The sequence below is a fragment of the Protopterus annectens genome, chromosome 11.part0 (genome assembly GCF_019279795.1).
Source record: "Protopterus annectens isolate FY-2018-M chromosome 11.part0, PAN1.0, whole genome shotgun sequence".
NCBI lineage: Eukaryota > Metazoa > Chordata > Ceratodontiformes > Protopteridae > Protopterus > Protopterus annectens.
In genome coordinates, this window is record NC_056745.1 from 174715686 (window position 1) to 174729557 (window position 13872).

The following is a 13872-nucleotide window of genomic DNA, read 5'->3' on the forward strand; positions in this document are numbered from 1 at the left end:
CTCCAGTGCAAGGCCCCATGCCTAAGAAACGGATGCTTAAGATGGCGGAAGACTTAATTACCCTAATCAGGGGTTCCCATCCTCCACCTGACAAAATGCCTAGACAGGAGGAGGACTACGCTTCCTCTGACCAGGTTTCCATTACCTCAGATTCTTCTGAGGAACAGGTGTACTCTTTTCCCCCTTATGAAGACTCTGATGCTGAAGAGTTTATTCCCTCAGCATCTCCCCCAGAAGACTGCTCTTTTGGGGAAACTTTACATACCATGAGGGAACATTTCCACTGGGAAGGCCAGGATTACTTTGATTCTAAGAAAAGGCTCCGAGAGTACCTCTTACTACCCCAGCACAGACACCTTGCTAATCCACCTGTGTTAGACATTGTGGATGATGTTTATTCAGAATCTAGCCTTAACCCAGATTCATTACCTACTGCACCAGCCAAACCAGACAGATACTACAGAGTCCCTGACTCACATAAATTCCTATATAAAAGCCCTATTGCTGACCCAGAAACCATTTCCCAGGGTCCCAAAGGGGTTAAGGCCTCTATTGCTAAAAATCCTGTACCGTCTGAAAGGGATTCTAGAGCACTAGACAGCTGGGGAAAGAAAGTATATACCTCAGCTACTCTAGCTATGAGGGCCTTGAATTGCCAGTTTCACATGCTGAAATATCAACAATATTTGATGTTTCAATTAAAACAAAAAATGAGCACACATACAGAGCAGTCTGATTACAAGGAAATGCAAGATTTGTTGCATGCAACAGAACAAGTGGGAAAACATATGTTGCAATGTGGATTTGATTCATTGGAAGCTTCTTGCAGAGCAGCTGTAACAGGGTCTGTCATTCGTAGGCATGCTTGGTTAAAAGAACAAACTTTACCTGATCATGTTAAAGCAAAGTTATTGGATGCACCCTTACAGCAGGATGTTTTATTTGGTGTGAAAGCAGAAGAGGTTTTAAAGAAAATGGAGGATAAGGCAAAATCTACGCAGACGGTCAAGGATTTTTTACAGTTCCAACTCCCTCGTTTCAGCAGAAATTGACCAACCAAAAACGGGTCCTTTCCAACTTCTGACAGACCACAGAGGGGCAAATACAGACGCCCAAGGGGTAGCTGTCAGCCACAAGGCTCGGTAGCTGTCAGCCACAAAGCTCTTACAAGCAACGACAATGGGGTGCCACAACCCAGAAAGGAGTAGTAGACAGGTCTCAAACTATTAGAAGACAATCACAATGACTTACCCTTCAGACTGCCAGGCAAATCACTCTTGGCAACTCCCTTGGGAGGAAAACTTGCACTTTTTGCAGACAATTGGCACATCATCACAAAAGACAAATGGGTCCTAAATATTGTAACTCAAGGATACAGGTTCCACTTTCACACTTTACCAAGGATAAAAGGAATGCCAAACCTGCCATCAAATCAACGGGCAGAGGCTCAAAGACAAATTACAGCACTCATGGACATGAGAGCCATTCAACAGGTTCCTACACAGGAGCAAGGACAAGGATTTTACTCGAGACTCTTTTTGGTTCCCCGAAAGGACAAAGCCTGGAGACCCATTCTGGACCTTTTAATTCTAAACACATACCTGGAAGTACCCAAATTCAAGATGCTCACACTACAGCAACTTCTTCCCATGCTGGGCAAGAAGGCTTGGCTAGTAACGTTGGACCTCAAGGAGGCATACCTGCATGTCCCTATCAGACAAAATTGCAGAAGATACCTCCAATTTATAGCAGGTACAACTCATTACCAATTCTCTGCACTGCCCTTTGGCTTATCTGCTGCGCCCAGGGTCTTCACAAAATGCCTAGCACCAGTAATTGCATACTGCAGACAAAGAGGAATCCAAATATATCCATTCTTGGATGACTGCCTTATTCAAGCAGACAGCAAGGAGATTCTTTTAAAACATCTGGCGTTTGTAAAAAACCTACTAAGTTGCCTAGGGTACACAGTAAACGAAAATAAGTCAAAACTAGTGCCCTTACAAGACGTAATATTCCTGGGTGCCAGCTTAAATACAATGGCCCAGATGGCTTATCTCACGCCAGACAAGCAAGGACAACTGACTCAATACTTCAAAATGATGGCAACAAAGACCCAACTCCCTGCAAGAAAAATTCTGCAGGCCTTGGGATTCATGGCATCTTGCATACTACTAATACCATATGCCAAACTGCATATGAGGAAATTACAATGGTACCTGAAAAGCGTATGGACTCCACACAGCCACAGCTTGGAAACAATAATACCACTAATTCCCTGCCTTCAACAGAAGTTTCTATGGTGGGCTCAGGCATGTCACCTCAACAAGTGTCAGCCTTTCACCTTGCTCACAGCCAGGCAAACAATGACAACAGATGCATCGGATTACGCCTGGGGAGCACACATGGCAGGACAGTGTATTTAGGGCAAATGGTCTGCAGATCAAATGCATTTCCACATCAATCAAAAAGAGATGCTAGCTGTACAAAATGCCCTAACAGCTTTCAAGGACCTCCTACATCCAGGACAACTTCTAATAAAGATGGACAACACCACAGTGATGTGGTACATAAAGAAAGAAGGAGGCACACATTCCTACCCCCATGCAGACAAACAATGACCTTATGGAACACAGCACTGACCTACCAAGTTCAACTACAAGCACAATTCCTGCCAGGAAAGAAAAATACATTGGCAGACAAACTAAGCAGAAATATCATGGATCCTCATGAGTAGAAACTAGACCCACAAGTATTCACAATGATAACTCAAAAATGGGGGAGCCCAGACATAGATCTGTTTGCTTCCCCCCAAAACTACCAACTGCGAAAGTTTTGCACAAGGACATACCACACACTAGCTTGGAAAGTGGACGCCCTCTCATTCAGTTGGAAAACACTAACAGTGTATGCCTTTCCTCCACTGCCTCTTCTGGCAAAGGTGCTGTTAAAAGCCAGATTAGAGAGACCACAAATGATACTCATTGCTCCAGACTGGCCACGCCAACACTGGTATCCAATATTAAGCAACATGGCTCAAGGCCCACCATGGATTTTACCTCAAATTCCTCACCTGCTGACTCAGCAAAACAATCAGATTCTACACAGCCAGCTCAAGACTTTAAATCTGGCTGCATGGCAGATTATCTAAACAATCAGTTAACACTTCTCTCTACAGCTGTTATGGATGTTATTCTGGAGGCCAGGAGACCCAGCACCAGGAAAACCTACTCAGACTAATGGAAAAAATTCTGTGCCTGGAATCCTCTTGTCCCAAATATTCCTCAGATTCTGCAATATTTAACTGAGATGTTGCACAAAGGCCTTTCCTTTTCATCTATAAAGATCCACACTTCAGCTATTTCAGCTCATTACAACACGGATCCTCCTATTTTTTCACATCCATTATTAAGACAGTACCTCAGAGGGGCTAAGAACATAAGACCGCCCCGAAGAGCACCAACACTAACTTGGGACCTCAATTTTGTTTTGGAAAAACTACCGCCCTTCGAGCTAGCTTTTTCAGCTGATTTACAATTTTTATCATGGAAAACTGCCCTGCTGCTAGCAATAACTTCAGCACAAAGATTCTCAGAGCTACAGGCCCTAATGGCAGTGGAGCCTTTCATCATTTTTCATCAAGACAGAGTCTCTTTATGAACTAACCCTTCCTTTATGCCAAAGGTAGTATCCAGTGTGGCTCCAAACCAAACCATTCATTTACCCACCTTTTATCCAAACCCCCAGAATAAAGGGGAAAGGCTCCTATACTCTTTGGACATTCACAGGCAATTACGTTTCTACTTGGATAAAACAAACGTTTTCAGAAAATCTGATCAGCTCTTTGTATCCTATGCTGCAGGATCTCAAGGAAAGCCTATATCAAAACAGACCATTTCAAAATGGATAGGACATTGTATCCGTTTCTGCTACACACACCATGGGAAACCTGTACCTGGTAACATTAGGCCTCATTCCACCAGGGCTACAGCAACATCAGCAGCCTTCCTCAGAGGGGTACCAACCAAGGATATTTTGGAAGCTGCAACTTGGAGTTCAGTGCACACCTTCACCAAGCACTACCACCTATGTCTATACTCAAAAACCAGAGCTGGCTTTGCCACTGCAGTTTTGCAGGGCCTACTAGCTTTTCCAAACCCTGTTTAGTACCAACTGCTCAGCCTTAGCTTTGGGATTCAACCCAGGTGTGATGACTGCAGCAGTGTAACACGATGAACATAGTACAGTTTTGTACCTACCATAAATGTAGATGTTCGAGTGTTCACACTGCTGCAGTCCAGGTTACCCTCCTACCTTCCCCTCTTCTTACCCGGGTTTTATCTATAGCTCCCTACAATCTCTAAGATGTATTTCTATATGGTGTATTTGCTTACATCTGTAGCTATTGTTTTCTACTTATGTAATTTGCTTAGGATTTTGTATTGCCTTCCTATTTGGGGGCACCCGACATCTGGGGCAAGAAAAACTGAAGACAATGGCGTCGGCTGCCTCTTTTATACCCCTGTCGCACTGACGTCAGGGAAGAAGCGACAGCAACTGATGCCGGACCAAGACTTTGGAACTCGGGCCGACTGCAAGACTGCCTGACTGCAGATAACCCAAGTGTGATGACTGCAGCAGTCTGAACACTCTAACATCTACATTTATGGTAGGTACAAAACTGTACTTTCTGTAGTTCATTCTTTGCCACAATAAATATATATATATATATATATATATATATATATATATATATATATATATATATATATGGTTCTACCTGACATAGTCGAAACCACACAACACCGACAACAACATCACCGACACCACATAATCGACAGTCCATTAACACGAAACCTCACATACCCGACAACGAAATAACCGACGGTACACAAACACGAAACCCCATACACTGCACACACCACAATAACAACAATAAAAAACAAAACACATCCCCATTCCACAAACCACACACACAACACAAGCACACCAAAATCCTTACAAATTCACACTAAACCTTACCCTAACCCTAAGGTCCGTCACTATCGCATTACCTAACCCGCCTCCCTAACCCTAACTCACTTAACCCGCCTATCCCAAAGTCTATCCCTACCGCAAACTTACCTAACCCGCTCCTAACCCTAACTCACTTAACCGCCCCTATCCCAAAGTCTATCCCTACCGACACTTACCTAACCCGCTCCTAACCCTAACTCACTTAACCCACCCCTATCGCTCCCTAACCCTAACTCACTTAACCCACCCCTATCCCCACAGACCGTCAATATCCACACTTACCTGACTCGCACCCTAACGTCCGTCACTACCGCATACTCACACAGCCTTTTCCCATGTCGGCATCCTTGGCGTCGGTGTTGTCATCCGTTGTGTCGGTCTTCTGCATTGTCGATGTTCTGGCACTCGCGATTCGCGTCGGTCTTCTTCATTGTCGATCTTCTGGAGCTCCGGATTCCGTTGTCAGTCTTCTGCACTGTCGACTAAGTCAGGTAGAACCATATATATATATATATATATATATATATATATATATATATATATACACACACAAATAATTTCCTTGATTTTTTTTTTTAAATTTGGAATATTTCCTTTTACTGGAAATGTATTAGTCACCTATCTCTGTCAAATATCTTGACATTCTACTTGCTTATCACACTATGCTTTTCTTATATAGCTTTAACTTTTTCATTCACTAGATCAACCCATGAATTAACATAATATTGTATCATGAGATTTTATACCACAGCTTCCTCATTTTCTGTTTCTTTCATTTTTATTTGCCATAAAACATTTTTTTCTTGGTGACATTTTATTTGTTCATTTACACATTCTCTTCCTGATTTTTTAACATACCCAAATGCCAGTTATATTTCTACTTTAGTAAATTTACTAGTAGCTTCCCATTTTTCTCATTTATCTAAAACAGAACTTTATAGAAATTCAAAGAAGCAGTTGGGTTCATTAATCCTAAACCTCCATTTTGCTTGTCCATTTGTAAGACTCCTCCCTTCACTGGATTCAATCTCGAATCTCATATGAAAGAAAAAAAAATACTTGCAGTATTTCTTTTCATAGATTATTGGCAACAAATAAACAATAGCTAAATATGCACTATTTCTCAGTATAACTGAATTAATCAAATAAACATTTTTATTAAATGATAGCTTGCATGTTTTCCAAAAACAACAAATATTCTTTATTTTATTCCATTGTTCCTCACTTATATTTTACCCCAACTCTTAATGCGAAAAAGTGATTTCTTTCATCAAAAAAATATACTCCCATCTTTCCTATATCCCTAGTCCTTTACTTTATTTTTCTTTATTGAAAGTCGTGCCTATAAAGTTTAAACACTGATGTACATAACATATAACTCCTCCTGACTTTATTGAAATGTCACCGTACCATTGCACTGCTATGAAGTATTTGAACTACAGATTTTCAAATACTTCATATGTGTGCAGGTTACATGAGTGAATGTTATATTTGTGATTGGACTGTGCATTCACAAATATGTTTGAAGGGATGTACAGGGATCGCAGTACAGTGCAGTTAGGGAAATACATCCCTTTCCTCACTGTAGTGCGATCTCAGAGTTGGAATATATAGTTAGGGGGGTGTAGAGGGCACAACCCCCCACAGGGGGGTGCAGGGGGGCTTGCTCCCCTGCAATAATTTGGATGTCAGGTGTGCTAGTTAGGGAGTAGCGGCAAGGGTGACATTGCTGTTAATGCCGAAAATGTCGTGTCTGACATTTTTGGAATTAACAGCTGATTTTTGACATTAGGACAGTTAGGTTATGTATATATGGGTTCCCTACATCCAACTGAGACATCTACATTATTTAGTCAAAAAACCTGGTAGATCTGTTCAAAAACAACTGATGGCTGATCACATGAACCAGCTTCTTTTTTCAGTACAAGATCACTGTACAGTGGGGATTGGAGAATTTGCCTTTAACCCACTGTATTGTGATTTCAGAGTTGGTATATAGAATTAGAAGGGGTATGGAAGGTGCAGGTGCAGGGAGACTTGCAACTGCAATAAAGTAGATTTTTTAAAATATCTTTGTGATTGAAAGTAGTGTGTATTCCAGGATTTGTGATTTGAAGTATTCTGAGTGACAGGAGTTCACTGTGAAAAAGCTGGTAATGATCAATTAGCTGAGTTTCAGTTAATGGAAACTCACATTTATGAAAAACATTGTTCCCGTATATACTATATTTTTGAATGTGGAGGCTCCCCCAATGTTATGGCTGCAGGTCACTTCATCCCTGTAAAGTTTTTTTTGTGTTTTATGACCTTGGGAGTATTGCTTTTTCAGCTAGTGACCTCCCAAGGTTTTAAATGTTTTAGGGTTGAATGCTGATGTGTTGATTAAAGCAGATGAGATTATTCATAGTGAACCCCAATTTCTCATGATATTTTTCACTATTTGGATGGCTTCCCCAACTTTCCCATATTTATCATGATATAATGACATGCTTGAATTCCCACTCCTAGACAAGTCTTCCAAATTCCTTACTTTTGTATTGCAGCCCTTTGTCGGGTATGATATCATTAAGTGTTCCCTTCTATAAGAATAAAGCAGTTACAAATCTTTTTGCTGGTTAAGATTTAGTCATGGCTAAGTATCTGTATAACATGGCAAAGTAGTAATACTGAGGATGTGCTAATGCTAAAACATTTGGGTAGTTGAGAAGCAAATTACTGAAAGTGTAGAAGTTGTGATAACATGGAATCATCCAATAGCAAAAAGCAAAAAAGTAGTAGCAATATAACCAGGTATTGTGGTAAAAGAAAAACAGGGCTGACATAATATTAATCACTGAAATAGCTAGATTTGGCAGTTATATTCTCTGACCAACTGACAGATGTAAAGTTATTAAATGCCAGGATATGCAAGCTGAAAGAAGAGCAAGCTGCAGTTTAGAAACCCAGATAGTCCCGATACTAGTTGGATCAACAGGGCTAATAAAAAAAGGATTTTCAAATATATTGAAATAGGTTGCAAATATAAGTAACTACGCTAAGACAGTTTAGGTTTACTTGAACAACTACTATAACATTTTTATACAGTTTTAACGCATTAATAATAATTTTTTATTTTTATTTTTTATTTTAGTGTAATTAGGTAGTGACATATGTTGGTAGAAGAAAAGGTATGTATTTGTTTAAGGGTTTTAAGTGTCTTCTTAGAGCATAACACTACTAGACAAAACAAGTATATTAAAAAAATTTTAATTTAACTTGATTGATTTAATGTTTGCTATTATGTATATATGTATGTAAAATTCTATTATAGAAAATTTTATTATTTATGGTTAAATAAAGTTTAGATTTTATGCAATTAATCAATAATTAATTAATGATGACGTTTATAGGGCTATATAAAGGGTGTATGTCCAAGTATGGGTTGTTGTTTTTCTGAAGAAGTTGGGAAGGGAGCCCTGGCGAAAGTGTAATGTTTGCACACTTCAAGTGGAAAAGTGGAATAAAGTGTGTTAAACGTTAAAAAAGAAAGTGTTCGGTTTTTATGCAGTTTAGCTTAACACACAGTTTAGCGTTTATTTATTCTGGCTTTTTAGAGAGGTGGGAGGTGGGTGTGTGTTGTAGTTGTTTTCATTTTTTAAATAAATGTCGGTGTAGTGTATGGTTCTTCTTCACCAGGCAAGTGCTTCACGCGAGAGTTTCAATGAATTCGGAACCTAACGCAACTTATAAACTTATGTATCATGAGGTATTTCTGTGTATACTGTGGGTGCTGAAAGAGCTTAAATACCACACATGAAAGACTGAAGCAATGCAAATTTCATATACTTTAATCACATCCTGACTTAAGCATGGGGTCTGTTTCTGCCAAGCTATTAGAACCCTTAAATATCTGAAGAAATTAAAAAATGAGAATTTAGACTTCAGTGTACTAATCACATATGCAGTTGTGTCTGTCAATTTATTATTTCAGGGAACTTGCAATAATAAACAGAGACTGCAAAGACCGGGACAATGTTCACCCCAATCCATGGGTACTAGAACAATAAAGAAAAGCAAGAAGTGTAGTGGCACCTGAGCGTACAACCAGATTGTTTTTTAATTAATACATATTTTTGGAAAACTTAGAAAGGTTGTTGTGTTTTTCGGCTTTTCCCGGTAAGGGGTCGCCACAGCAGAACTCCGGTCCGCTAATGATTGGTAGTTGATTTTTACGTGCTTAGAAAGGTAAATTGTTAAATTTAATAAAGTTAAATGTTGAATATGATTCTTGCATCTATTGCCTTATTATTTTGGTGCATTATATAGCATTCATAGTACCCAGTCATATTTCTCACAAGCATAAATGATGTTGTGTGCTCAACAGCATGCCCTTTATTAATAAAACAGATTCATTCTGACCTATGTCTTGGTCCAGTAAAATGAGGTGACATCTGGGTGCCATGATTTTAATAGACTATGCTCTCATTTTAGATGCTAAACAGAAGCACGTAGATTTTTAAAACAATTTCTGAGGCAGGCAAATAACTAACAAACATACTCACAGCATTTGCTTTCAATACACTTGGGAACCAGGAAATATGAAAACAATTATTTCACAAATGGAGCTCAACTGGAGGAGGGAATTAATTTAATTATTTTGCCATTCAGTTGCTTTTGGTAATAATTATTGTAAAGATGATTCAGACACAGTGTTACAAGAATACATATTGACTTTCTATGGACTCTATTTGCAATGCCTGATTATCAGAACTGAAAGTGTGAGTTTCTGGCAATATTTACTGAGCTGAAGGTTGCAGTGTGCCAGAGTCTCCACTTCTGAAAAGTAGAGCAATCTATGAATTAGTATTTATTCACACAGTAATGTGATACACAGCCCCTCCATCATGTTGGGGGCTGCCAGGTGGAGTGAACCCTTCCTGGCAAATTCTTTTAGAGTAATGGAGTTCATGGTTTCTATTTTTGTATCACAATTTATTTTATTCATGAATGTGTAGCAGTTACAGGATTGGGTCTTGCACTTCAGATAGAGACCCAGTGATACAGTTTGATGATGGCTATTGGGACTTTTCAGCAGAAAGATCGTGAGTGCTACAGGAAGCTGTTCTGCCTTTAGAAAATTGCTAGTTATACCTCACTTGGAATATTGCATGGCCTAAGCACAGCTGTTCAACAGAATGATCTGGATAATTAAGGGAAGAGTGCAGAATATAAAGGTTGGATCAGAAAATAAAATAAGGAAGATTTGTGAAGATTAAGGAGAGAGAGATATGATGAAAAGGTACAGTGATGTATGACTTAGTGTATAGCAGGTGACAAATGGCTGAAGCACCTAACAGCTGTAGTCCGAGTGGGTAGCTCTGAAACATATACATATAAGGTTACAGGCTAGCTTGCTGAACAGCAGAAACCATTATTTGGACAGCCAACAGCATAGACGAGAGTGCTCAGGTTTGCAAATGGGCAGTCAGTAAACTTACATCATATGCATATTTTACTCTCTGTTGACCATTTGTGCCAATTTTTGTGTGTGTTTATGTCGTGGATTAGAAAACAAAATGGATGGATATAAAGTCCACGATAGAAAATAAGATAGTAATTCTGATAGCTGATATATTAAAATGTTCAATTGCCAGATGATTTTAAATGTATCCCTTTCCATAGATTAAACAGCTGAAAGATAATTGCCAACACTGCAAAACATTACATTTCTGGCTTTATTGTATGGCACTACTACAGCTATTAACTTAGCTAAAGAAATTACTAATTTAAAGGTTCCTGTTGCAGTTATATATTTCATAATGCCAGCACTTTCTTCTTTTGCTTTTTGTGTGATCTTACCTGTCATTGCAGTTATAAAAATGCAGTATAAAATTAAAATTTTTCCTCATTTTGGTCAGGGATAGTATTTTCTTAAAAACGTAAGACAATGCAATGCTCAATCATAAATCTTGCTAGCAACACAAGTAAATCATTAAGATGGTAATATGTAGTTTGCAAAACTCTACTATTTGGTGGTTAGCTCCTTGGGACAGAATTTGCTTAATTGTGTGTCTCTTTTGTCATTCATGCACAGGAAGTTGCTGGTAATGATATAGCTGTCCTACTTCTTGGAAATAAAACTGACATGGAGACTGAGCGTGAAGTTCCTAGAGAAACAGGAAAACGGCTAGCTAAGGTTAGTGTGCTGCTTTCTTGATTTAAAATCGTTACAAGCTGTATCGACAACATTAGAAAACAAGTAAATGCTATGAGGCTCATATATTCATATGTCTACAGAGATATGATCAGGCAGTTTTCCATCATTTCCCACAGAGGTGTGTGTGTGTGTGTGTGTGTGTGTGTGTGTGTGTGTGTGTTGTGGGAGAGGTTGCATGTTAATATGAATCCTCATTTCAGTCTAAACATCTGTCTTTACCTGAAATGACTGATATTAAAAAATGCACATTGCAGGATTTTCTAAAGTGCAGAACATCAGAGTGAACTCTCTTTCCATGTGATAAAAATCTGCCCATCAGCGGCTGAAATTCCCCCATATAAGCAGACAGTCAGTCCCAATAAATCACTACTTGAATACTTATCAAGGTTACTGAAGGTAGCTTGCACATTTGTTAGTGCAAGAGCTGCAAGTCGTGTATTTAGGTGTTGTTACTTGTAGATCATATGCTGTGCATTGAGATTGTCAGTGTGTTAAATAAGGGGTGCAGACGTGACCACTATCATAGCTTCATAGGTAGGTACTAGGCTTTCGCCACCCCCTTAGACTAGTTCCCTGTGCCTCTCTCTAGCAGAGCCACTGAAGTGATCCCCAAGGTAAACTTTCTGTTTCCCATCCAGTCGTCAAGGTTTCTTTTGAAGAGTGTTAACAAGGAGCTCTGCCTAATGTAGATTGGGATCTTGTTCCAAAGCATGGGAAGTCTCTGGGACAGGAATCTATTCCAACAGCACATCCTATTTATTGTTGTGGTGAGGTAGATTCCTAGAGCATGTGGCTTGCGGGGATAAGGTTTTCTTTAGCTGGAGCATGTCCATCAATTATGGGTTGGACATGGCCTTGTATGTCAGGCAGAGATCACCTCTGAGTAGGCGGTATGCAACAGAGTACAGCTGTAATTTCTTCAGTCGAGCTGCATAGGGCATCTGTTTGAGGCCAGTGATCTTCTTGGTGAGGTAATTCTGTGGTCTTTCCAGCTGTTGCAGGTGTCTTGTAAGGTACATCCCAAATGGGGCATTGTACTCTATGATGGGTCTGATGAGTGATGAGTAGAGGGGCACAATGACCTCTTTTGATCTGGATGTGAACCTTTTGTGATTAGGTGGGCCATGTAGAAGGATTTTCTAACCACTTTGGCAATGTGATTATCAAAGGTGAGATTGCTATCTACTTGGGTCCCCAGATCCCTTATTACGTCTTCCATATTTAGGGGACTACCACCTATGCGGTAGTTTGTGGGTACTTTGTTTTTTCCAAAGGGGATGACTATGCACTATTTGGCATTTAGCTTGAGGCCATGATTTTGACACCAGGTATCCGTCTCAGCGAGACCCTTTTGCAGGATGTCTGTGTCAGCCAGAGAGTCAATTATAGCCCCTAGTTTGCAGTCGTCTGCGAACCTGGTCAGCCATAGTCCTCATATGCTTGCCTGTACCTCTGAGAAGTATATGCCGAACAGGAGGGGTCCTAGGACTGAGCCCTGGGGAATGCCACTTGTAACCGGTTAAGAGTCTGATCTAGCTCCCGCAACTTTCACCATGTGGGTTCTGTCAGTGAGCCAGTTGGCAACCCATCTTGTGACGTAGGGATTTATGGTCAGGCTGGTGAGCTTGTCTATAATACCAGAATGGGGAATGGTGTCAAAGGCCTTTGTGAGGTCTAGGTAGGCTGTGTGTACCACCTTTCCCTCGTCTATAGCCTTGGTAACTGTCTCAAAGAAGTCCACCAAGTTTTGGAGGCATGATCTGCCCTTAAAGCTGAACTGGGTAGGGTCTAGTGTTTGGAGGTTCCCAATGTCTCTGTTAATGAGTTACATGATGATGTGCTCCACTCCATAGCCTTGCAGACGAAGCTAGTCAGGCTTATAGGGTGATAGTTCCCGGGGTCTGTTGTGGCTCCACCTTTGTGGAGCGGAATAACCATTGCTGTGTGACACTATGGGTACATAGCCTGTGGAGAGGCTGAGTTTGAACAGTGTGTTTAGGTGAGGGGTTAGTTCATGTTTGAGCTCATGTAGGATGCAGCCTGGGACACCATCCGGTCCCATTGATGCTGTGTTTTTTACTTTGGAGAGGGCTGTTTTCACCTGAGTGCCTGTGATTTCAGGGACTCTACATTCTTCTGGTATGGTTATGGGTCCTTTTGGGAGTGAGAGCGGGGTGAAGTTTGCACTGAACCTGTCTGCCAGGATGTTGGCGATATCGGTATGTTCAGTGTATGTTGTGCCATTCTGCACTAACTCCGAGCAGATCTGAGCATTGCCACTTAGATTCTTGACATAGCTAAAGAATGTCTTGTGGTTATCTTTGGAGTCCTTGGTAATTGTTCTTTCAAAGCTCGCCTTGGATGATTTTATGAGGGATCATAGTTTCTTACTGATACTGGTTAGGGATGTCTTCCCTTCTTGGGATTTTATTCTTTTCTGTACTAGTTTCCTCCTTCTATTGTATAGCTTGTTTATGGCAGGAGTCCACCAGACTGGTTTCCTTTACTTGAAGGAGTGAGTCTTGGTTTAGCTTGGGATGGCATGATCCATGCATTTTTGTAGGTGCCAGTAGAATGCATTAGTAAAGGATTCTGCAGCTTGGACACTGTTATCCTTCAGCATGGGGGCTTTGAATCTTTCCACCTCGATCTTAAGTAAT

General features: G+C 40.3%; 1 protein-coding gene across 3 annotated transcripts in view; it reads left to right on the plus strand.

The window, feature by feature from the left end:
* Window positions 1–13872, plus strand: part of CRACR2A (calcium release activated channel regulator 2A) — a 1193169-nt gene that overhangs the window by 1120709 nt on the left and 58588 nt on the right. For all 3 annotated transcript variants that reach the window (XM_044087573.1, XM_044087571.1, XM_044087572.1), the window contains exon 17: window positions 11090–11191. In XM_044087573.1, coding sequence (XP_043943508.1) covers window positions 11090–11191 — 102 coding nt within the window. The remainder of the gene's footprint in view (window positions 1–11089; window positions 11192–13872) is intronic.